The following is a 25,173-nucleotide window of genomic DNA, read 5'->3' as shown; positions in this document are numbered from 1 at the left end:
CAGAATCTGAGGATGATATTATAAAGGTTATAAAATCATGAATGGAAGGGAGAGAATGAATGCCCAGTCATTTTCCCCAGGTTGGGGAATCAAGATTTAGAAAGTATAGAATTAAAATAAATGCAATGTAAGGTAAAACAAATTTCCCAGGAGTCATAATGATGTATTGCTTGGAAATTAGAGCCCAAATAAGGCCAGAACACAGGATCATAGGATCCAAATTCAAAAATCATTACAAGTAGCGAAGCAGATTGAAAAATGAAAGTAATGGGGAAGGAAGAAAATTAATTTGCAAGAGGAAACTACTGCTCTGAAAATGTAATGATCCTGAAAGCCCAAACAAACAGACAAAGGATTCGACAGTGAAGATATTGTGAACATGTTTGTTTCCAATTAATCCAAAGTATGATAAATCTAATGAGGAATTCAAGAATTCTTTGCAAAGCGAGTGCTTATATTCTGGAAATTGGCAGTGGTAGTGAAGTCAATAGTACAATCGCTTTAAGGAGGAGATTATATGAGGAATGAGGGATGAATTGTAATAACAAGGAACTGCAAACTGGTTTGTACCAAAGGTAGACTCAAAATGCTGGAGTAACTCAATGGATCAGGCAGTATCTCTGGAGAACATGCATAGGCAATGTTTTGGGTCGGGACCCTTCTTCAGACTGATTGTTGGTGGGTGGGAAAGAGAGCTTGGATAGAGAAGGGATAGGACAGAGCAGGGCCGGTAATAGGTGAACACAGGCGAGGGGGTTATTAGATAGGCAGATTGTTGGACAAAGGCCAGGGATGATAAGACAGGTGTGAGTTTGAGAGGATAAAGAGTTGCGAATTGTTCAGGGATAGAAAAGTTGTGAATTGTGTATCCATTGTAAATGGTCCATGTGGCGGGGGGCAAATCGGTGTAGGGTCAGCTAGGTGAGGGGGGGGGTGGAAGGAGGGTTAAATTATAGAGGGATAAATTGATGGGATGAGAAAAAGGTAGGACAATGCATCTAATACATATTAGAAATTTGCCAACAAAGTTAAATGTATTTAAAATACATGGAAGTTAAAGTTAATTATTTATGTTCTGTACCTTTATCTATCAAACCATCTTTCTCCATTATAAAATGACGTTGTCAGATTTATAATGGCTGCTGAAATATCAACAGGAGATATTAATGTTGGTTGATAAAGGAAAAGATCAACATTTTAGGTTGGTTGCCAGATATGAGCAGCCAGTAGTGTCAACATTTTGAGGAAGAAGCAACCTGGTGGGGGAATTCATTGGGCCAGGCAGCATCTGTGGAGGGGGTAACCTGGTGGGGGAACTCATTGGGCCAAGCAGCATCTGTGGAGGGGGTAACCTGGTGGGGGAACTCATTGGGCCAAGCAGCATCTGTGGAGGGGGTAACCTGGTGGGGGAACTCATTGGGCCAAGCAGCATCTGTGGAGGGGGTAACCTGGTGGGGGAACTCATTGGGCCAAGCAGCATCTGTGGAGGGGGTTGGCAGTTGACATCTCGGGTCAGTGCTCATCGTTTGGATTGAAAGTGTAGAGGGGGTAGAGCCAGCATAAAGAGGTGAGGAGAGGGATGGAGCAAGAGCGAGCAATCGCCAGGCAGATCCAAGTGAGAAAGGGGTGATTGGCAAATTGAGTCAGATGGGGGAGGGAAGAGTGGGGCGACAGAGGCTGGGAGGTGATAGATGAAGACAACAAATAGCTGCAGAGGATGGAATGTGATAAGAAAGGAAGATGAACCGTGGAACCAAAAAAGTAAGGTGGAGTTGGCAAATGGGACAGTGAGGGGAAGGGGGCCCAGTGGGAGGAAAGTATGGGTGATGGGCAATGGAAAGGGTGAGGGAGGGGAAACAAACTGGGTGATAGGATGCTAGCAAAGGGAGGTTGAAAAGAAGGATGTGTGTGTGAGACCACCTGGATAGATGAGAAGGGGAATGAAAGGGACAGAGTGGGAGAGGATTACCTGAAATTAGAAAGTTCAGCCTCCTTCTACCTTCTGCCTAAAGTCTGCCTTCTACCCAGGTGAACTGTTCCTCTACTTTGCATTGCTCCTCGCTCTGGCAATAGAGTAGGCTGAGGTCAGTGTGGGAATAGGAAGAGGAGATAAAATGGTTTACAATCAAGAGCATCCAAATGGCCATGACAGACAGAGTATCATGGCAGACTCACCAATGTAGGGAAGGCCAGGTTGAGAGCACTTGCACTTGCTGCAATGGGCAAGGTTGGAGGTGCAAGTGAATCTCTGCCTCATCTGGAATGGTTGTTTGGGTCACTGGATGGTGAGGGGAGAAGAGGTGCAATGACAGATGTGGTAGGAGGAGGGAGAGAGATGGATGGGGAGGGATAAATGAACCAGGATCACAGAGAGAATGGTCCCTGCAGAAATCAGAAAGGTTTGGGGAGGGGAAGATGTGACTGATGGTGGGATAGCTGATAGAAATGTTGAAGAATGATGTGCAGGATGTGGATGCTGATGGGATGAAATGTAAGGACCAAGGATACTTCGAGATTGCACTAAGGTTGCTACTTAACTAAAGTAACTTGAAATTAAAATATCAAAATGGAATGTGAGACTTTGGAATGGGGACTCAATAAAATTCAATGAGCTTGGTGCAATAAACTTAGGCCTTTAACATCAAAGATTGCACTTGTGTTTAGCTCTCCTTCTATGATAATGTGGCAGATTGTAATACTGTATATTATAAATATTGTGTTCTGTGTGTGTTTGACATTTTAAATGCTGCTAGTGGAAAGGTTTTGTTCTGCTTTTCTGAATGTTTAATTTCCTCAGCATTAATTTTTTTTAAAACATTGTTATTTAAACTCTGGATCCATTTCTTCTTTCTCAGCAATGAAAGTGTAGAGGGGATAGATCCCCTTTCCACCTTCAACCCTGATGCATTCTCATTTGCATTCACATACGTCCAACAGTATTCACATAAACCACATTTCAGAAGTGGAGATAAGCAGTAATCTGGGTATTTTTAAGTTTTTGGACTCATTTAGAATTTAAACCCTAGTTTGGATGTCTTCATTTCCTGTTTGCTTGTCACCCTTTGCCCCCTGATCTCTTTCCATTTCCTTTACCAACTAGCCATTATTTCCAGAACTGCTCAAAATGAAACAAGTCTGTCTTTTACTCATGAGCTGCGGACCTGCTGTTGAGTCCTCTGCCGTTGCTATCTATCTACCTTCCCTCCCATTGTACAAAACTGTGGAAACAACAGAGCCTTCAGCATGTACAAGCATGTACCTTCAGAACTGATTGGCATTGGTTCTGCCCAATCCCAGGAAAACTAACTGAATACAAGTCAGAGGGATATATATAAATTGGCAAAGAATTCTGAAGATAATATTAAGGAAGATTAGGCGGATGAGAAAGAAAATTAAAGTACGAGTTGAGGAAAATGAATACGTGCAAATGGTAAAAGAGACTGACACTGAAAGGGTTGTAGGTTTGTCACAAAACACATTACTAAATGTGGAAGACAAGAAGTGAAGTGTTAAAGGAAATTATCCAGAATTCATCTCTAACTGGGACACATTTCAGATTTCCTCCACTGACTATATTGGTTAAAAACATTTTCAACCAAAATGTCATGGAATTCCTGCCCAACTCATATCCCTGGTATGTAATTGGATGACATAAGTAATATTACAGGCTCGTGGCTACTTTCCAAGGTAAAAATAGTTAAATGCTATGACAGGAATAAAAATGTCATATAAAAATTACAGGAAAACAATGTATCTTGGAACCTGGAATTCCACAGGATTGGCAGTCTAACAGATGTATTAAAATCCAGAATTAACGTTCTGTGCAACAGTTTGATCTTGCAGGCACTTGCAAGCAGTTCTTGTCATGGATGTGAACAGCAGAATTTGTTCAGTGTATGATTTTCAACAATATCATCTATGATGTTTGATATCTTTATATATACTCTACTCTCTCAAGTCTTTTGCAGAAATGCTGAAAGTTAACAAAACATTGAAGAGTTTGAATGTGGAGTCGAATTTTATCACTGGTAATGGAATCCTGGCCCTGGTGAAAGCCCTCCAGCACAATAACTCATTGGTTGAACTTAAAATTGACAATCAGGTCAGTCATGGTCTGTTTTGGTTTCAAAACTGTTTTAATTTCAATTGTAAATTTCTTATGATTTGAAAATATACAGACGTGGGGATCCTTTCCAAATGAAATGGTTGGTTATATTTAGCTTTTGGTAAGATTGGCATTATAGCCTGTACAAGATTATGATATCTGTCAATGCTTGTTTACTATGCAACTTTAAAGTTACTTTGGGAAATTTTCCTGTGTTAGGATTGTCATATAAATGCAGTTTATGTGTTGTATCTCCTTTCTCTATTCATAGTGCCAGCAGCTGGGTAATAAAGTGGAAATGGAAATTGCGAATATGCTGGAAACAAATCCAGTCCTTTTGAAATTTGGCTATCATTTCACTCAGCAAGGCCCAAGACTTCGAGCATCTAATGCAGTGATGAGCAACAATGATCTTGGTAAGAAATCTTCCTTTGTTGCAAACATATTGTTACTTGAGTTTAGAAGATATCATGTTTAATTTTCATTTTAATTTTTTCGGTTACTAATTTGTTTTAGTATTCAGACTCATTATAAAGATTCTTTATATTTTGACATTTCTAAATTGAAGTATTGGAATTGATGTAATATTTAATTTAAATATACAGAAACTGTTACTGAACACCATTTTTCTTATTTCATTGTGAGAAATTCAAATGTATTTTGCTACATTGGAACTCATTGTAAATTGCTGATTAATATTACCTGTTCTAATTCTTACTGAATGGAAAGTGAAGATTGTTTTTTTAAACAAATAAGCCCCAATTATAGTTAATATATGTTTGCTATGTAATTGATGTAAAAAATTCTTGTTTAAAATATTTTCAGAATTGTTGAACTCTGAATTGCAGCTCAGGGTGCAGCTCTGGTGTATTTTCTCCTTCAAATTGTGGTGTACGTAGAAGTCCTGAGTAATTTCACATAAGAAGGGAAACAAAATCAAAATAGAGTTCATTCTATCATGCATTCTCATATTTCTGTTCTCAAAGATAAATGCAACATGTAACTTGGGAAACTTTACAAACAATGAAAGACATTTGCACGTATTTAGCAACCTAACTATGGAAACGTAACATAGAGGAGAGAACTAACCACAAAACAAAGAGGGGGAAATGAAAAAGAAATCTAGAGCATAGCTGATTAGATGGATCAGTGAAAATGTTTATAGGCTTAAGAAGTAGAAGTGAGGTGGGTGGCTTTCAGGAATAGAATCAATACAGTTAAAGCTTGAAGTGAAGTCTGAAGAAGGGTCTCAACCCGAAACGTCACCCATTCATGATCTCCGGAGTTGCTGCCTGTCCTGCTGAGTTACTCCAGCTTTTTGTGTCTAACTTCGGTTTAAACCAGCATCTACTGTTCCTTCTTACACAGTGAAAATTAATTGACTGATTAGAGCTATAAAATTGAACATAGTTAGTACTTAGGTACTCATTGCCATAATGCTCCACTAGTTGCTGTATTAATGGAGTGGAACATGCTTAGAATGCACTCATTGAAGTGATGTCTACAATCTGCTGATTGGGACTGTAGAAATCTCAGTACCTTCGAAGGTTGATTTAGTCAAAGATTAAAAAATGGATTTAATCCATGAGAGTTTAGTGTTAAAGTTCAATTTAAAAAACGAATTTAAATCAACATGTTTGAATGAAACAGGATCTGAAGGTTGCTGCTTGTCCATGATATTAATGTCATAATATGTGGGAGTTCCAAAAGTTGTGGGGAAAAACATTCTTAATGAGTTTGAAATAAAAACAGAAAATGCTGAGAATGTTCAACAGGTCCGGCAGCTTCTGTGGAGAGAGAAATAGTTAACTAGACCAAGTGGACCCGTTGGGCCTAAACCTCTCCTGCATTGATGCAGCACCCTCACCTCCCCCCCTCCCCTCTCCCCCCTCTCCTCCCCTCTCCCCCCCTCTCCCCCCCTCCCCTCTCCCCTCCCCCCCACTCCCCCTCCCCCCCACTCCCCCCTCCCCCTCTCCCTCTCCCCTCTCTCTCTCCCCTCTCCCTCCCCTTCACCTCCCCCCTTCCCCTACCCCTCCCCCCCACTCCATCCCCCTATCCCCCCTCCCTCCCTAGGAGATAGATTTAAACTTTAAAACGTGAGAAACTTTAAAAATATAACCGATTTCAATGAAACTTCTTCCATTAGCACCAAAGGGACGAACGTGAGTAAGGTGGGCCTAAAATTGTCACGCTATCGTGTACCATTTTGGCTGTAGTTCAGGAACAAATAAACAAGAGTTTTAGTATATAGATGTTTCATCTTGATTATCTTTCATCAAAACTTTCACAGCTGCTGCTTGACAGCGGAGTATTTCCAGCATTTTCTGTTATATTTATTTTTAATTTCCAGCATCAGTGGATTTTTTGCATTCTGAATTATTCCTTGGATTCCCTACATCATCTTGTTTTGCAGGAATTCTTAACAATCCAATTTTTGTTGCAGCTCGAATTAACAGAGCAGATGGTTCCTGGCCTAGATTCTCAGCTTTGGAACTGGAGGAGATATAAGTATATAGATTTTTTTGGTCCTAGTCTCCCGAATTGAATTGACAGTGCTTTACACTGCCTTTCTGCTGGACAACTTCCCTTCTCTGAGTGCAGATTTATTCCCCTCCTTTTTCCTCCACTGCTTTTTCCTGCTTTTCTGGCTGACACAATTATTCTTTCTATTTAATCCTGGATATCTTTTTTTATTAAAAAAATTGATTGCATTAATTAGCAATTTCGTATCTGCGTCAGTGAAATTTCTTCCTCTATAATACCTTTTTCTCAGCTGAGAGTTTTAAAAAACATTTCTGTATGCTGTCACTTCTTTAAAGAATTACAAAATGCCACTTGGAAGCAATTTCTTACGTAGGGCATGTAATGGGTTCAAAGAGTGTTGCAATAACCTCCATTCAGAATTACACGCCCCTCCTTAATTATTTTCTTTATATGACTTATCTCACAATTGGACAGTGCTGCTTTTCTGCTTTTTAAGTTGTGCGTTATTTCATTTCTCAGATAATTTCTGGTGACTCAGGTTCGATGATTGACTTGCATTGAAAAGTGCATTGATCTGGGAATCTGAGATGAGTGAAGTTTCCGATCATTTGAATTGGGCTGCACACATGTGTCCTTGGGACAACATTCTTTGCCATCGTGGGCTCTCAAAATCTTCATGCTGTAGCGACCATAGAGAGTGGTCCTAGATGTCGAACCCTCAGAATGGCCAGCAAGGTCACGTGTGGGTGCGACCGTAAGGATTGGTCCAGGGAGTGAGACCGCTGATTGGACAGCGTCGTCACATGTGGTTTTGGCGCCCAAAGGAGTTAGTTGAGAGACTCCTTCGAAGAGAACAGTTAGTTTTAATGGTTGTCTGTCATCTCGTTATGTAAACTGTGTGATCGAATATTGCTGTCGCAATAAACTTCTTCAACAAAGAACGAGCCTCCAGACTCACCATATTGGTGACCCCGACGTGATCCAGCCGATCACCTACCATAAGTGAACAAGACGCCTCGTTTTTGGCTTCTATGCCCGGCGCACTGGAGCTATGCGCGGTCAGTGTTCACCTTCCGTCGTTTTGGGCACATCAACCACAATCTTGGTTTGTCCATACCGAAGCCCAGTTTCACTTAAGAAACATCTCGGCAGACGCGACAAAATACTACTACCTCGTCAGCGCTCTACCGCCGGAGACGACCGCACGGGTGATGCGGTTCATCGTCAACCCTCCCGCAGAAGACAAGTACGAGGCCATGAAGGCACTGTTATTACGAACCTTCGGATTCAGTAGGCATGACCGAGCTAAGAGGCTTATGCACCTACTGGATCTCGGAGATCGGCTGCCGTCCGTTCTCATGGCTGAAATGTTAGCGCTAGCAGGTGAACACACAGATTGCCTCATGTTCGAGCAGGCATTCCGAGAGAAGCTTCCCGAAGATGTCAAACTCATGCTCACGGATTGTTCTTTTAAGGACCCCGTGGCATATGCAGAAAAAGCCGACGCGCTCATGGCGTCCAAATCAAAAAGAAGCGGTTCAATCAACAAGGTCTCGACATCAGCGGCCGCACCACAGCGGCATAAAGATGGCGCCGAGTCTCCCGCCAATTCTCCAAAAGCCCGCCAAAAGGATCCGCACAAGCACGACTGGTGCTATTACCATCTACGATGGGGTGGAGAATCCCGCAACTGCCGCTCACCTTGTACCTTCTCTGGAAATGCCTCGGCCGATCGTACATAGAGGCGGTTGCGATTGGCCAGAACCGACGCCTCTACGTCCGAGACCGATTCACGGACACAGAATTTTTGGTTGACACGGGAGCCATAGTCAGTATCGTACCGCCGACCGGCCTCGAGACCAGATCGGGTAAGACAGGTCCTACCCTCATCGCGGTTAACGGCAGCCCCATCCGCACGTTCGGTACGCAGACAATGTCCCTGGCTTTAGGCATCCGCACGTACGAATGGCCATTCATTATCGCGGACGTCAGCCAGGCGATCCTAGGCACAGATTTCCTCTGGGCCTTTTCACTAGTCCCCGATATCTGCGGTAACGACCTTCGACCCTCCGCCAGCAGCGATGAGCCCGCCGCTCCGCCGGCCGCCACCCCTCCCAGCCCAACTGTCCAGGCCGTCGTCGCAGCCCCTGACCCGTATGCTGAGGTCCTGGCGGAGTTTCCAGAGCTGCTCGTCCAACGCTTCGACGCCCCTTCGGCCAGGCACGGCGTGGTCCACCACATCCGCACCGAGGGCCCCCCGTTTTCGCTCGGGCCCGGAGGTTACCGCCCGACAAGCTGGTGGTGGCGCGGGCAGAATTCAGGAAGATGGAGGAAATGGGCATTGTCCGTCAGTCCGACAGCCCGTGGGCCTCGCCGTTGCATATGGTCTCCAAAGCATCTGGGGGGTGGAGACCATGCGGCGATTACCAGCGCCTCAATGCCGTCACCACGGCCGACCGCTACCCGATACCGCACCTCCAGGACTTCTCGTCTGGGCTGGAAGGTGCCGTGGTGTTCTCCAAGATCGATTTGGTGCAGGTCTACCACCAGATCCCTGTGCGTCCGGAAGACATACCAAAAACTGCCACGATCACTCCGTTCGGGTTGTTCGAATGGTTGCGCATGCCTTTCGGTTTAAAGAACGCGGCACAGGCCTTCCAGCGACTCATGGACCGTGTTGGTCGAGATTTGCCTTTTGTGTTCATTTATTTAGATGATATCCTGGTCGCCAGCTGCTCGGAGCAGGAACACTTGGCCCACTTGCGGACTGTATTCCAGCGGCTCCAAGACCACGGGCTCATCATCCAACCCTCCAAGTGTCAATTTGGCCTCCCTTCTCTCGATTTCTTAGGGCACAGAATCACCCCTGCCGGCGCCACCCCTTTGCCCGAGAAGGTGGAGGCTATCCGTGCATTCCCGCGGCCCACCACAGTGAAGGGTCTGCAAGAGTTTGTGGGCATGGTGAACTTCTACCATAGGTTCGTCCCTGCAGCAGCATGGGTCATGCGCCCGCTCTTCCAGTGCCTCGCGGGTAAACCTGTAGAGTTGGTATGGTCCTCGGCCGCGGAGTCGGCCTTTGCAGCAGCTAAGGCGGCTTTGGCAGACGCCACCATGCTGGTCCACCCGAGCCCCTCCGCCCCCACGGCCCTGACGGTCGATGCGTCTGACGTGGCGGTGGGAGGGGTTTTGGAACAGCAGGTCGGTGGCCTTTGGCAGCCCTTGGCGTTTTTCAGCCAGCAACTGAGTTCGGCTGAGCTGAAATATAGCGCCTTTGACCGAGAGCTTCTGGCTCTCTACTTAGCTGTCCGTCACTTTAGGTATTTCCTAGAAGGCCGCCCGTTTGTGGCCTTTACGGACCATAAACTGTTAACTTTTGCTTTTTCCAAATTGTCCGACCCATGGTCGGCCCGCCAGCAGCGGCACCTGACTGCCATCTCTGAGTTTACCACCGATGTCCGTCATGTCGCGGGTAAGCTTAATGCCGCTGCTGACGCCCTGTCTCGGCCTGCTGTTTCCCCCATTTCAGCGGTAGACTGCGAGGTGGATCCCCAGGAGCTTGCGGAGGCACAGCTCCTGGCGGGCACCGCCTCGGCATCCCAGTCCGCCACTTCAGGGTTGAAGTTGGCTCAGGTGGCCTGCGGGCCTGCGGGTACAAAAGTCTGGGTGATGCTTCCCTCCCCCGTCCTAGGCCGGTGGTGCCACCCTCCCTTCAGCGACGGGTATTTGATGCCATTCACGGGCTGGCGCACCCGTCCTTCCGCTCCACCTCTGCCTTATTAGCCGCTCGGTTTGTGTGGCATGGCCTGCGAAAGCAGGTAGCTGCTTGGGCCCGTTCCTGCATTCCCTGCCAGACCGCTAAAGTCCAACGCCATGTCCAGCTCCCAGTACAAGAGTTTGCGGTCCCAGCGGTCCGCTTTTTCCATATTCACGTGGATTTAGTCGGACCTTTACCTTCCTCCCGGGGCTACACCCATCTACTCACGGTAGTGGATCGGTTCACCCGGTGGCCGGAGGCTTTCCCATTGTCAGATACCTCCGCTGCCTCTTGTGCCAGGGCCCTGGCCCTCCATTGGGTGGCCTGTTTCGGGGTCCCGTCTGTTATCACCACCGACAGGGGGCCACAGTTCACCTCTACCCTCTGGGCCACGCTGGCAGAGCTGTACGGCTCCTGGTTGCAACACACCACGGCGTACCACCCTCAGGCTAATGGGCTCGTGGAGAGGTTCCACCGACAACTCAAGGCGTCCCTCAGTGCGAGGCTGGAGGGCCCAGACTGGGTAGACCAAGTTCCCTGGGTCCTTTTGGGCATCCGGACCGCTCCTAAGCAGGATCTCGGTGCGTCGTCCGCGGAACTAGTATATGGCTCGCCACTTCGAGTACCCGGAGATTTGCTGCCGGAGTCCTCTGGTCAGCTGCCGTCAGTTCCGTCGGTGTTAGCATCGCTCCGGGCACGCGTGGGTTCCCTGGCTCCGGTTCCGACTTCGCGTCATGGATGTCTCATGGTGCACGAACCACCTGCCTTGAAGGACTGTGAGTTTGTATTTCTGCGTAGAGATGCCCATCGTTCCCCGTTGCAGAGGGTCTATAAAGGGCCTTTCCGGGTTTTGCGTAAAGGGACGGTCACCTTCACCTTAGATGTGGGCGGCAGGAGTGAGCTCGTCTAGGTGTCCAGGCTTAAACCTGCGCACTTGGATCCGGACAGCCCTGTCCTGGTCGGTCAACCGCCTCGGCGAGGCCGTCCTCCTGCAGTTCCACCCGGTCCAGGATCCCCAGCTCCTGCAGTTCCACCCGGTCCAGGGCCCCCCACTCCTGTGGTTCCGGCTGCCCTTCTCCTTACTCGTTCTGGTCGCGAAATCCGGCTCCCTGCTAGGTTCCGTACCTCGGGTTCTGGGGGGGGGGGTCATGTAGCGACCATAGAGAGTGGTCCTAGATGTCGAACCCTTAGATTGGCCAGCAAGGTCACGTGTGGGTGCGACCGTAAGGATTGGTCCAGGGAGTGAGACCGCTGATTGGACAGCGTCGTCACGTGTGGTTTTGGCGCCCAAAGGAGTTAGTTGAGAGACTCCTTCGAAGAGAACAGTTAGTTTTAATGGTTGTCTGTCATCTCGTTATGTAAACTTTGTGATCGAATATTGCTGTCGCAATAAACTTCTTCAACAAAGAACGAGCCTCCAGACTCGCCATAATGCTGTGATAAAACATTTTAAGTGCAACATGCTGTACTTTCACTTTCCATTTCATGGTATCTGTGTTAGTTTTCAGTTTATGTCAGCATACCTGAAATAAAAATTGATGAGCTATCAACACATCAACTCTGCAAGTCAAGTCAAGTCAAGTCAAGTTTATTGTCATATGCATAAGTGTGGTGAGGTTCAGGTACAATAGAAATCTTGCTTGTAGCAGCATCATAAGCATGTAGAACCAGGGAACACAGAAAAACATAAATTTTACACAAATTCTACAAGACAGTGAAAAGAAAAAGACTGAAAAAAAGAAAAACAAGACATTAGCGCAAAATAATTAGTAAACAAGTCCGTGGTAGTGCAAAAGTAGGTCTGGGGTGTGGCATTGCCAAGATTAGGGTTGAGCAGGTCGGTTGTAAGAAAGTAACTATTACTGAACCTGGTGGCATGGGACCTTAGGCTTCTGGAACTTGTGCCTTATGATAGCAATGAGTCGGTCAATGAGTCTACCCATTACAAAGTAAGGCTGACAACCAATAATTTTGCTTCACATTTAATATTTTTTGCTAAAATCTGAAATTTAAAAAGCTGTCTAATCAGATACTGTGCATTCGCTGGGGAATTAGAATCCCATCTCAGCTTCTCACCATAAATCCTCTAATTACCAAGCAACAATAAACAGTTCTGTGGTATGGTTGACAGAATCAATATCAATAGATCAAAGTATTCATGTCACATAAACAAATAATGCCAAATCAGACACCATTGTAGTAGAGAACATTTTTGTAGTGCAAACCTCCCAGTATTTTACAAAACGTGACTGAGTAAAATAAATTTAAATTGTAGCTTAATTATAATAATTCTTGAACTGTTTGATTCTAAAAGCATTCAGATGGAAAGTGTCAAAGCCACACCAGACCTATAGGTTTGTGCAGTCATGATAACGGACCATTTATTTAACTTTTTTGATTTGAATTTTGGTAGCTCTAGTATCAAATGGTTAAACAGACTGGTGTAGCTGTGACATGTTGGCCAGTGTGGGCAAGTTGGGCCGAAGGGCCTGTTTCCACACTGTATCACTCTATGACTATGACATAGAGACTGACAGCAGACTGGTTCATGTCTGTGACATGGAAACCAAACTGAGCTACAAAATGCTCAGGTGTTGGTTCACCAATGTCAGTCACTGGAATCTAATTACAAAAAGGCCAAAGTGTACGAAGGGACTGCAGATGCTGGTTTACACCGAAGATAGATACAAAAAGCAGGAATAACTCAGCTGGTCAGGCAGCACCTCTGGAGAAAAGGAACACGTGACGTTTCAGGTCTGAAGAAGGGTGAAGACCTGAAATGTCATTTGTTCCTTTTCTGCAGAGATGTTGCCTGACCCGCTGATTTAATCCAGCTTTTTGTGTCTATTTACAATAAGGCCAAAATAGGTGTAACTTTAATAAGGAAAGATGTACAGCAAAAAATTGCCCATATTTGGAGAGAGTTGAGAGATGGCTTATTTGGCCCACAGGAGATCTTTGATTGAAGTTGCAGTTAAAGGAGGAGGAGGAGAGGAGAACGGGTAAAACTAAGTAACTGTGTAATGTCTAACCAAATAGCAGTTGGCAATGGTACCAGTTGCAAAAATGTCTGCTCTCATGCATGGACAAACCTCACTTGCTTTGTGTGCAGAACATCACTTTAAAAGTAAATGTTAATTTACTTTGAGATAAATGCAAAATAAATGTCCAATAGAAAATGCCAAGTAAGTAAAGAACTAGCAATTTAAAAGTGGGATCTGTAAGGCAGCCAGAAATTGGACATAATTGGAAGGCTGAAAGTGCTCTTGGTCATTTTTATGGACTGCTTCAAAGTACCATGCAAAACTACCACTTCAGACTACTGCAATTCCAACTATTTGCTGCTTTTTAAACTAAGGGAATGCATTTCTTAAGACTTTTATGCCTGCATTTTATAACACACACAACTATTTTGCATTAAAAACAGTATTGTATTTATGATGTGATTTTTGTATTTTTCTTGGAGATGACACACAATGGAGTTGACCTCATTGGAACTTCATCCAAAGTGTTACATAAGCATATAGGATTCTGGGCTCTAGAGGCACTAAGTACAAAATCAAGGTAGTTATGACAAACCTGTATCAAGTACCAGTGTCGGAGTATTATGTCCAGGCACCGTGATTTAAGAATGACACCAAGACCTTGGAGAGGATACAGAACAAATTGAGAATTCTTGAATGATGCAGATCATAAAGAAGCTATTAATCATTGTGGTTTTGCCAGCTCTCTGCGTGAGCTAGTCAGTTAACCCCATTGTTCTACTCCCTTTCATTCGCAGACATACATTCAAGATTCTAACTTTCTGCACAAAAACCATTTTCGTCATTCCACTCAGGAGAATATTAAATCTTTGACCTCTAGCACTGAAAGCAATATATCTTTGTTTACTACAGTATACAGGTGTCAAAAGTTATGGGGAGAAGGCAGGAGAATGGGGTTAAGAGGGAGAGGTAGACCAGCCATGATTGAATGGTGGAGTAGTCTTGATAGGCCGAATGGCCTAATTCTACTCTAGTCCTTATGATCAAAGCCCTGCAGGATTTTGATCTTAATCTTCTCTGCTACAAGGAATGAAACTTCAGTTTCTCTTGTAAAAGCAAAATGCCGGAAATCCTCAGGAGGTTAGGCAGCAGATCTGTGGAGACATAAATGTTTAATTTTGTGATAGCAATCACCTTTTATCAAAACTGGAAATAAAATTAGAAAACAAGCATGTTATAAGTTGCAGTAAAGGGACATGGCTGGAAGGGAAAGTTTGTGTTACAGTTTAGATCAAGAGGAAGTGAAACATGTAGTGCCAACTGAGAGAGGGTGGTGGAGGTTTGATGATCACAGATGATCTGTCTAGTGAAGATAAACATGTGGAATAAATAAAGACCAAGGAGACAAGAAAAAACAATGCTGAAACTGTGGAATATACCGCAGTTACTGGTTCCAAAATGAAAGAGAATGCTAGAAATAACCAGCAGGCCAGGCAGCATTGATGAAGTGGCAAAAACTGAGTTAACATTAGAGGTTGATGACTTTTTTTTATCAAAACTGGCCAGTTCTGTAACAATCTAGAAATACTGATTAATTGCGGTTATTGGTTTGTTAAAGGGGAGATGCTGCTTCTTGAGCTGACGTTGGTCTCCATTGGAATAGTGCAAGATGTCAAAGGTTAAAGTGGAGAATGAAACTAACAGGCTACTGGAAGTTCAGGGTAATCCTTGCTGACATAATGCAGTTATCGAATCAACATCTGGTTGCTCCAATATGCAGGAGATCACATTGCCATTGCCAGAAATGCTTGGAGTATACTAAATTGGGATGGACTGTTGTGAAAAAGACAGGTGTGACAACTTCTGTGACTGCATGGACAAATGTTGTGAGAAGGGTAGGGAGTGTTGGTGGAGATGGGTGAATGAACTGGAGTGTCACAAAATAAATGATCTCTTTGGAATGTTGAACGGGCAGTGGAGGAAAAGATGTGTCTAGTGGTGGCTGCACGTTGAATGTGGTGGAAATTATTGAGGACAAGCCATTGTTTGCTAGGTATAAGGGTGATGCAGAAGATTGAGAGTAGGAATGAGGGAAATGGTCCAGAGGTAGTTGAAATGCAAATTGTTTATGATGGAGGGAAAATCTTTGTTGTGGAAAAAGTGAGACATCTTGGAAGTGCTAGAATGGAAAGTGTCATCATCAGAATTGGTACAGTAGAGTTAGAGGAACTCAGTGAATGGAATGAGATCTTTATAGGAAGCTGAGTGGGAGGAGTGTAGACGAGATAGCTGTGGGAATCTGTGGGCTTGTAATAGATATTAATCAGGAACTGATCGACTGAGATGGAGATAGATTCTCAGGAAAGATAAGGGATATGAGATGTACTATGTGAGAGTAAGGGCAGTGTAAAAATTAGCAGTAAAGATAAAGCAGTGTTTAAGTTCAATAACAGTCATTGTTCAGTCTGCAAGAGTGATCCTGGGTTTCCAGTTGCCTGTCACATTAATTCTCCATCCAACTTGACATTGTCCACTTTGCCTTTTAGCTATTATACTATTCCAATAAAATACAACATAAAGCTCAAGGAACAGCATCTCATCTTCTGTTGAAACATTTTACAGTCCTCAGGATTCAATATTGAATTTAGCCGTTTCAGATAACCCACCGTTTTGGTTTGTGCCAATACTAGCCCATTCTAATGAAAGGCCATCGTTCTGTAACGTTAGCTCTCTTTTTCTCTCTCCACAAATGTTTCTTGACCTGGATATTTCCTTTTATTTGAGTTCCAGATTCTGGTTATTTTGTCATTTCCACCAGGGTGTAATGAGATTCCTTGTTCATGTGAAACTCGCTGGATGCAATAAACAGTGCACATGGTGCTGATAAATACAACGTTATATAATTAATGATCATTCTGACTTCCAGCAACCTCTGTTCTGTTTCTCATATTTCCAACACCTTTTTTTCTTCTATTCCTTTCATTTCCTTCTACCTCCATTACTTCCAGACAAATCAGCTCTAATCAATACACTTTCAGTGCCCTCTCGATGCCTTGTACCACTAACATTTGGGTATTTTCCTGGTCTCCACCCAATCAAAGACATTCCCTTTATTTTCCCCATTTCCACCCACTTTCACTTGCAATTTAAAGCAAGCTTCTTTTCCATATTTTCCTAATTCTAATGAAAGGTCATTGTCCTGGAACATTGATTCTTGATTCCCTCTCTTTGGATGCCTCCTAAGTGTTGAGTATCTCCAACATTTATGTTTATATTCCAGCATCAGCAGTGTTTTTTTTACTTTCCCCAATATTCCCATTTTCCCTTTAAGATCTATTGTAGGCTAGTTATATATTCTATAACTATACAACTAGTGTTCTGCATGATCAGGATGTCTTCATACATGGCACACAGTTGTGCTGTAGGTACATCAAGTAATTAAGAAGGCAAATGGAATATTGACCTTTATTGCAATAAGGAAGGGGTACCAAGGCAGGAGGATTGCTTCAATTACACAGAACTTTGGTGGGATAATATTGTGCTCCGTACAATTTTTCAGATTCATACTTCCATCCGATATAGGAGCCCATTCAAACCACTATTCAGTCTATGCCTGTTCTCAGAGCAAATCCATTCCTCCTCTTATTTTCCTGTACCCTATTTTTTCATACATATCAGTTAACACCCCCTCAATATCACTCGTGTACGAGGATGGTGGGAGAAATTTACAGCAGCCAATTAAAAAGTACCTTTACATTTGTAGGATATGGGAGAAAATCAGAGTTCCCATGGCCATGCAAAAGTTTGAGGGAGATCTCCACACAGGAGATTAGAAACAGACTTGGGTAACTGGATCTGTGAGGCAGCAGTCCTAATCATGGCAGCACTACATTGCCCACATCATTCCCTTAAATAGCAAAGGATGGGGCGGGCACAATGTCAAAAACGTAGGTTAAAGAGATTATGTCATGGGGAAAGGTTGAGTAGATTGGCCCTTTAACGTGGATTTTAGAAGAATCATAATTGTTCTAATGGAAACACAAGATTATGAAGAAGCCAATTAGAGAAAGGACAATAGTCACCAATGGGCCATTCTTAGTCACGTGTGTGGCCAAAAATGTGAAAAATACAGGAATATTGTTTTGTACTGGAAATATGACTTATATATGTCAAAGTTTATCAAGTGAAATTTTTATATGTTATGCTGACAATATTTGTTTAGGGTCAGAGGTTAAATATGACTGGTCACGTGTATCATATTTACAGTACAAAACAATATATCTGTAATGCTTTCAGAATTAGAAGAGATGTATTCCATAATTTTTCACATTTTTGGTCAACCATGTGACTAAGAATGGCCCAATGCTGGAAAATTTCATGACTGTGTTCCTGAATGCTGATGAAATAATTTAGTTTGGTAATTTGTTCAGGAAACTACTTTCTATTGATAATATATTGGCAAAAGTACATTTAGTTTGAAAAGTTTATGTTTAAGAGTATGAGATGAAGAAATGTTACATGGGAAAACTATGAGTGAATGATTGTTGAGATTTAAAATGGAAGAAAATGAAGATGTGTTCGAATTAGCATACATCTCCCATTAGGGTAGAGGCACATGTTAATGAAGGCCACAATTGACGATATAGTGAAATTTACAAATTAAAGGTAGTGCAAGTTTAATCTATCTCATCAAAGGTATATTGCAATTCATTTTTTTGTCAAAAATTAATCATTGGTTTGTTGATTTATTTTAGTGAGGAAAAGCCGCCTTCAGGGGTTCAATGGTCCCATCTTCCCCAGGTGCCGGACGACAGTCTAATCTGTTTGTGAAGACTTCATGCCACAACAGAACATGCTGTATGCTGATGATCTTCACGTATAGCCAGAAGTGCCTTGTCAGTTCTCTGTTGTGCTTCCATTTCTTTTAGTGTTCAATGGAATAATGTACTAAATTGAAGTGTAGCAGGAAGTTCAATGGCAGTAGTTTGTACAGGTTTGTGTGCTTCGTACTACTAGTAGCACTTGTACCATAGATTATCTTTTTCAATCCAATTAGTGCTGTGTGCAAATAAACCAAAATCATCAATTCTAAATCTGTTAATTAGTTGATGTGTATATCTCTGAATAGATTATTGAGTGAAACTACAGGTATACCATGCATGAAAGAGCCTGCTGTTCTAATATTTACTGTAGAAGCATAAGTACTCATTTTATTTATTTGAAATCAGAGAATTACCTCGAGTAAGCTGCTGTTCATGAAGGAACGATTCGTTCATTTATTGATATGACAAAAAAATTATACTGCTTAAATTGTGTGTATCACTCGTGTTTGCTGATTTACAGAACTTTCATGTAATCAAGCATCCCCACTGATTTGTGTTACTTATGAGGAATTCAAAAGATGCTGAATCGTTTTACATGTAAATCAAAATATTTAAGATTTAAAATCATGGAAATTTGTACAAACATTGGGCTTCTTTTTGAGTCATCGAGAACCTCCACCTATCCTTAATTATACTGCAAATGGCCTGGCCTTGAATTAATTACGGGACATGAAATAAAATTGCAATTTCTAAATGTTTTCCATTGTTCCCTGAAACAAAGTATATTTGAGAATCCAAAATAAGTTTGTGTTTATTTTAATCATGCAGTGTCTGTTCTAAAGTTCCTCAAACTGTGAAAGATTTATCAAATAGTTTTAATTAATTGACAAACTCCAACTTTGCACCACTCAGCTGTCTACAAGCACCCAGACTTCTATTTACTATGAAGTATTTTTATCAGGAAAAAGAAAATAAATTATTAAAAATGTTCAGGCAGTTTGAGGAACAGAACTGTAATGATCCAAAAGCAGGTTTCCCAAAAAAATGATGTGTTTGATTGTTGCACTTTATGATAAATAAAACATTAGTTTTGGGCATTTTGTAGCCTCATGTGCTTTTACAAAGGCAATAAATCCTCCTGCTGTACCATTGTACAATAAAAGATGTGACACTTTGTTTATCTTGAAGAAGTTGGAACTGGCTAATCAGCAGCTGTCCTCCTGTCATTGCAGGAACACAGAGTTCATTTACTGTGGAAGAACAGAGGGTTTGAGAATTGTGAAACTTTGATTCAACAGGAGTGTGCCTTCCACTTGCACACTTAATTCTGAAGTACAGAGTTATAGGTCACAGAAACTGGCCTTTCAGCCTAATATATCCATGCAAAACCAGTTGCCCACCTGCATTGGTTGCACTTGCTTGCATTTGGCTCTAATTCCTCTAAACCATTCCTATTCATGTACCCATTAAACACTAGTTGTACCTGCCTCTATCACTTCCTCTGACAGCTTGTTCTACATGCATCCCAACTTCTATTTTCCCCCATAGGACACCTTTAAATTGTTTCTCTTTCATCCGTAACCTTTGTGCTCTACCTTGTGAAAAACATTGCGACCATTCATTCATCGATGCCCGCATGATGTTATTTACCTTTAGAATATCATTCCTCAACCTCCTACGCTGCAGGACAAAGACTCCAAGCCTATCTGTCCTCTCCTTATAATTCAAATCTTCCTGTGCTGTTAACATCCTCATGAATCTTTTCTGCCACCTTTCAACCTAAATTATTCTTCCTAGAGCTCAGCGACAGAAATGCACACAATACTCCAAGTGGAGTCTCACCAACATCAAAGTCTGAAGAAGGGTCTTGACCCGATAAGCCACCCATTCCTTCTCTCCAGAGATGCTGCCTGTCCCGCTGAGTTACTCCAGCATTTTGTCTACCTTCTCACCAACATTCCTTTTGCTTGATTTCAGATCCTCAATATCCCTTGTCAACCAAAATTCCCTAAACTGCCCTCCTTGCCCTTCATGCCAAAAGGAATATGCTAGCCCAGAACTCACCCCATCATACATTTAAAAGCCATACACTTACCATCCAAGTCTTTAGGACTTTGATAGATCCAGTCAATAAGAGGGAAATTGAAAATTACCTTCTTTTACAACCCTAATATTCTGAGTCTGAAGAAGGATTCTGGCCAGAAATGCCATCTACCCATTTTCTCCAGAGATGCTGCCTGACCCACTGAGTTCATCTGACATTTTGTGTCTATATGAAATTATGCTGACATCCACCTGTGATCTCCATACATATTTGGTCTGCTAATTCCTACCCTTCTAATGGGGAAGGAGGTTATGGTACAAGGGTGACGTACTGCCATACGGTACGGATGTATGGTATCACTTTCCCGTGTGTCTCCACCTTCACCCACCCCTTCCCAGCCTGCTTTTTTTGACTACCTCCATCTCCCAACTCCACATCTCCCTTTCACGGCTCCAACTGCTCATCACTCTTCCTTTCCTTGGTCCATTAATCACCAACTGGCCTGCCTTACTCCTCCCCCTCTTCTCTTCATGCTATCTAATTTATTTTCCCTTTCCACTGAATCCCTTACAGATTTTCCACCTGAAATGATGACAATACCCCTCCCCCCACCCCACCTGAGTTCTTCCAGCAGATGATTTCTTGCTCTAATTCTAGGAAGCTTTCACTCCACCTCCTCAATTGCAAGTATATCCTTCCTTGGGTAAGAACAGGCCTGTAAACAATATTCTGGTGATCTCTTCAGGGCTGCATATACTTGGAACTTGACACCTGTATCCTTAAACTTGCTGTAAACCGAATGCAACAAAAAAATCAAGATTGATTCCTGGGATGAGGAAAGATTAGGTTGACAAGATTTGTATTCATTAGCGTTTAGAAGGATGAGGGGTATCTAAATGAAATGTAATAAAATGTTAAACAGGATCAGGAATAATTTTTCCTGTTTGGAGTGTCTAGGCAAGGGATCACAGTGTCAGGTTACAGAGCAAGAGATTTAGGACTGAAAGGAGAAATTGCTTCTCAAAGTATTATGAACCTGTGGCGTTCACTATGACATAGGGTTCCAAAAACTAGAGTGAATATACATTTCTGGCTACAATAGGCATCAAAAAATATGGGGAGTGCATGGGTATTATGGTATTATAATAGATGATCAGCCATGATTGTACTGAATGGTGCAGCAGCTCAAAGAGCCAAATGGCCTACTGCTCCTATTTTATATGTCTCTGAACAAAACTGTCAAAATCTGAAAAAACATTGGAAAATGCTGGAAGAACTCAGACAATCAAGCAGCATCTTTGGGAAACAAATTCTGTTAAGCACAGAGAGCCTTTCTCTGAACTGGGGGAAAGATCAGAGGAGATTAGTTTTCACACATGGTTGTCTTCTCATTGAGAGCTAAATTGATCTATTAACTTGAAGTGGATCTTATTATAGAAAATAGGTGCAGGAAGAGGCCATTCAGCCCTTCGAGCCAGCACCGCCATTCATTGTGACCATGGCTGATCGTCCCCAATCAATACCCCGTGCCTGCCTCCCCCCCATATCCCTTGATTCCACTAGCCCCTAGAGCTTTATTTAACTCTCTCTTAAATCCATCCAGTGATTTGGCTTCCACTGCCCTCTGTGGCAGAGAATTCCACAAATTCACAACTCTCTGGGTGAAAAAGTTTTTTCTCACCTCAGTTTTAAATGGCCTCCCCTTTATTCTAAACTGTGGCCCCTGGTTCTGGACTCGCCCAACATTGGGAACATTTTTCCTGCATCTAGCTTGTCCAGTCCTTTCATAATTTTATATGTTTCTATAAGATCCCCTCTCATCCTTCTAAACTCCAGTGAATACAAGCCTAGTCTTTTCAATCTTTCCTCATATGTCAGTTCCACCATCCCAGGGATCAATCTTTTGAACCTACACTGCACTGCCTCAATTACAAGGATGTCCTTCCTCAAATCAGGAGACCAAAACTGTACACAATACTCCAGATGTGGTCTTACCAGGGCCCTATACAACTGCAGAAGAACCTCTTTACTCCTGTACTGAAATCCTCTTGTTTTGAAGGCCAACATTCCATTAGCTTTCTTCACTGCCTGCTGTACCTGCACGCCAACCTTCAGTGACTGGTGTACAAGGACACCCAGGTCTCGCTGCACCTCCTCCTTGCCTAACCTAACTCCATTGAGATAATAATCTGCCTCCTTGTTTCTGCCGCCAAAGTGGATAACCTCACATTTATCTATATTGTACTGCATCTGCCACGCATCTGCCCACTCACTCAACTTGCCCAGGTCACCCTGCAACCTCCTAACATCCACTTCACAGTATACACTGCCACCCAGCTTTGTGTCATCTGCAAACTTGCTAGTGTTGCTTCTAATTCTCTCTTCCAAATCATTAATATATATGGTAAACAGTTGCGGCCCCAACACCGAGCCTTGTGGCACTCCACTCGCCACTGCCTGCCATTCTGAAAAGAACCCGTTTACTACTACTCTTTGCTTCCTGTCTGCCAACCAATTTTCTATCCATGTCAACACCCTACCCCCAATACCATGTGCTCTAATTTTGGTCACCAATCTCCCGCGCGGGACCTTATCAAAGGCTTTCTGGAAGTCTAGAAGCACAATATCCACTGGCTCCCCTTCATCCATTTTATGTCACGTCCTCAAAAAATTCCAGAAGATTAGTCAAGCATGATTTCCCTTTCATAAATCCATGCTGACTTGGACTTATCCTTTTACTGCTATCCAAATGTACCGTTATTACCTCTTTAATAATTGACTCCAGCATCTTTCCCACCACCGAAGTCAGGCTAACTGGTCTGTAATTCCCCATTTTCTCTCTCGCTCCGTTCTTGAAAAGTGGGATAACATTAGCTATCCTCCAATCCAAAATCTATTGTACATTGGAAAATGATCACCAATGCGTCCACTATTTCTAGAGCCACCTCCCTGAGGACCCTGGGATGCAGACCATCAGGCCCAGGGGATTAATCATCCTTCAGTCCCATTAGTCTACCCAATACTATTTCTCGCCTAATGAAAATTTATTTTAGTTCCTCTACCCCCCTAGATCCTCTGTCCTCCAGTACACCTGGGAGATTGTTTGGGTCTTCCTTAGTGAAGACAGATCCGAAGTACCTGTTCAACTCTTCTGCCATTTCCTTGTTACCCATAATAATTTCACCCGTGTCTGCCTTCAAGGGACCCACATTTGGCTTTGCTACTCTTTTTCTCTTAACATATCTAAAGAAGCTTTTTCTGTCCTTTATATTCTTGGCCAGCTTCACCTCGTACGTCATCTTTTCAGCCCATATTGTTACCTTCTGTTGTCCTATGAAAGTTTCCCAATCTTCTGGCTGCTCTGCTGTGTTATACATCTTTTCTTTTAGTTTTATTCCATCCCTAACTTCCCTTGTCAGCCACGGTTGCCTCCTACTCCGCTTAGAATCTTTCTTCCTTTTCGGAAAGAAATGATCCTGCGTCTTCCGGATTATGCTCAGAAATTCCTGCCATTGCTGTTCCACTGTCAATCCTGCTAGGATCCCTTTCCAGTCTACCTTGGCCAACTCCTCTCTCATGCCTTCATAGTCCCCTTTGTTCAACTGGAACACTGACACTTCCGATTTAACCTTCTCCTTCTCAAATTGCAGATTAAAACTAATCATATTATGGTCACTACCTCCAAGCGGTTCCTTTACCTCGAGTTCTCTTATCAAATCTGGTTCATTGGACAACACTAAATCCAGAACTGCCTTTTCTCTGGTAGGCTCCATTACAAGCTGCTCTAAGAATCCATCTCGGAGGCACTCTACAAACTCTCTTTCTTGGGGTCCAGAACCAACCTGATTTTCCCAGTCTACCTGCATATTGAAATCTCCCATCACCACAATGGCATGCCCTTTCTTACATGCCAGTTTTAACTCCTGCTGCATCTTACACCCTACACCCGGGTTACTATTTGGGGGTCTGTAGATAACACCAATTAGAGTCTTCTTGCCTTCACAATTCCTCAACTCAATCCACAGTGACTCTACCTCGTCAGTCCCTATGTCTTCCCTCGCAAGGGACTGAATTTCATCCCTCACCAGCAGAGCTACCCCACCGCCTCTGCCCACCTGCCTGTCCTTTCTATAGGATGTATAACCCTGAATAATAAGTTCCCAGACCCGATCCTCCTGCAGCCACGCCTCTGTAATCCCCACAATGTCATATCTACCAACCTCTAACTGAGCCTCAAGCTCATCCACTTTACTTCTTATACTTCGCGCATTCATATACAGCACTTTTAATTACTTACTCATCTCACCCTTCACATCGATCCCTATTACACTTGGCCATACTCTCCTATCCTTTTGTGAGCTTTCTTTCCTGTTAATTCTGGGGTCATTAACTATACTCTCTTTCCCTTTAACTCCATCCTTGACTATCCCATGTGACCCCCCCCCCCCCCTTATTTAGTTTAAAACCACCCGTGTAGCAGTGGCAAACCTGCCCGCCAGAATGCTGGTCCCCCACCTGTTAAGGTGCAATCCGTCCCTTACCCCCAAAACAGATCCTAGTGATCTAAGAATCTAAATCCCTGCCCCCTGCACCATTTCCTCAGTCACACATTCAGGTCCTGTATCTCCCTGTTCCTGCTCTCGCCAGCACGGGAAACTGAAAGCAAACCGGAGATAACCACCCTGGAGGTCCTGCTTTTCAGCATTTTTCCGAACTCTCTAAAGTCACGCTGCAGAATATTCATCCCCTTCTTTCCAACATCGTTTGTGCCAACATGCACTACCACTTCCGGCTGTTCACCTTCTCCCTTGAGGATTTCCTGCACTCTGTTCGTGACATCCTGGATCCTGGCACCAGGGAGGCAGCACACCATCCTCAAATCCCGCCTGTTACCACAGAAACCTCTGTCCGTACCTCTCACAATGGAGTCTCCTACTACCACAGCGTTGCCTGACGTCAGCTTCTTTGGTTTTGGCTCA

At 43.4% G+C, this 25,173-nt stretch overlaps 1 protein-coding gene across 1 annotated transcript in view; it reads left to right on the top strand.

The window, feature by feature from the left end:
- Positions 1-18,403, top strand: part of tmod1 (tropomodulin 1) — a 70,798-nt gene extending 52,395 nt beyond the window's left edge. The window contains exons 8-10 of the mRNA XM_078396940.1: positions 3,959-4,102; positions 4,377-4,521; positions 18,082-18,403. Of these exons, the coding sequence (XP_078253066.1) occupies positions 3,959-4,102; positions 4,377-4,521; positions 18,082-18,146 (354 nt within the window). The 3' untranslated portion in view covers positions 18,147-18,403. The remainder of the gene's footprint in view (positions 1-3,958; positions 4,103-4,376; positions 4,522-18,081) is intronic.
- Positions 18,404-25,173: the final 6,770 nt, after the last annotated feature.

Source organism: Rhinoraja longicauda, chromosome 3, assembly GCF_053455715.1.
Source record: "Rhinoraja longicauda isolate Sanriku21f chromosome 3, sRhiLon1.1, whole genome shotgun sequence".
Taxonomy (NCBI): domain Eukaryota; kingdom Metazoa; phylum Chordata; class Chondrichthyes; order Rajiformes; family Arhynchobatidae; genus Rhinoraja; species Rhinoraja longicauda.
Note: the sequence above shows the minus strand (reverse complement) of the source record. Positions and strands in the feature narration are given on the sequence as shown.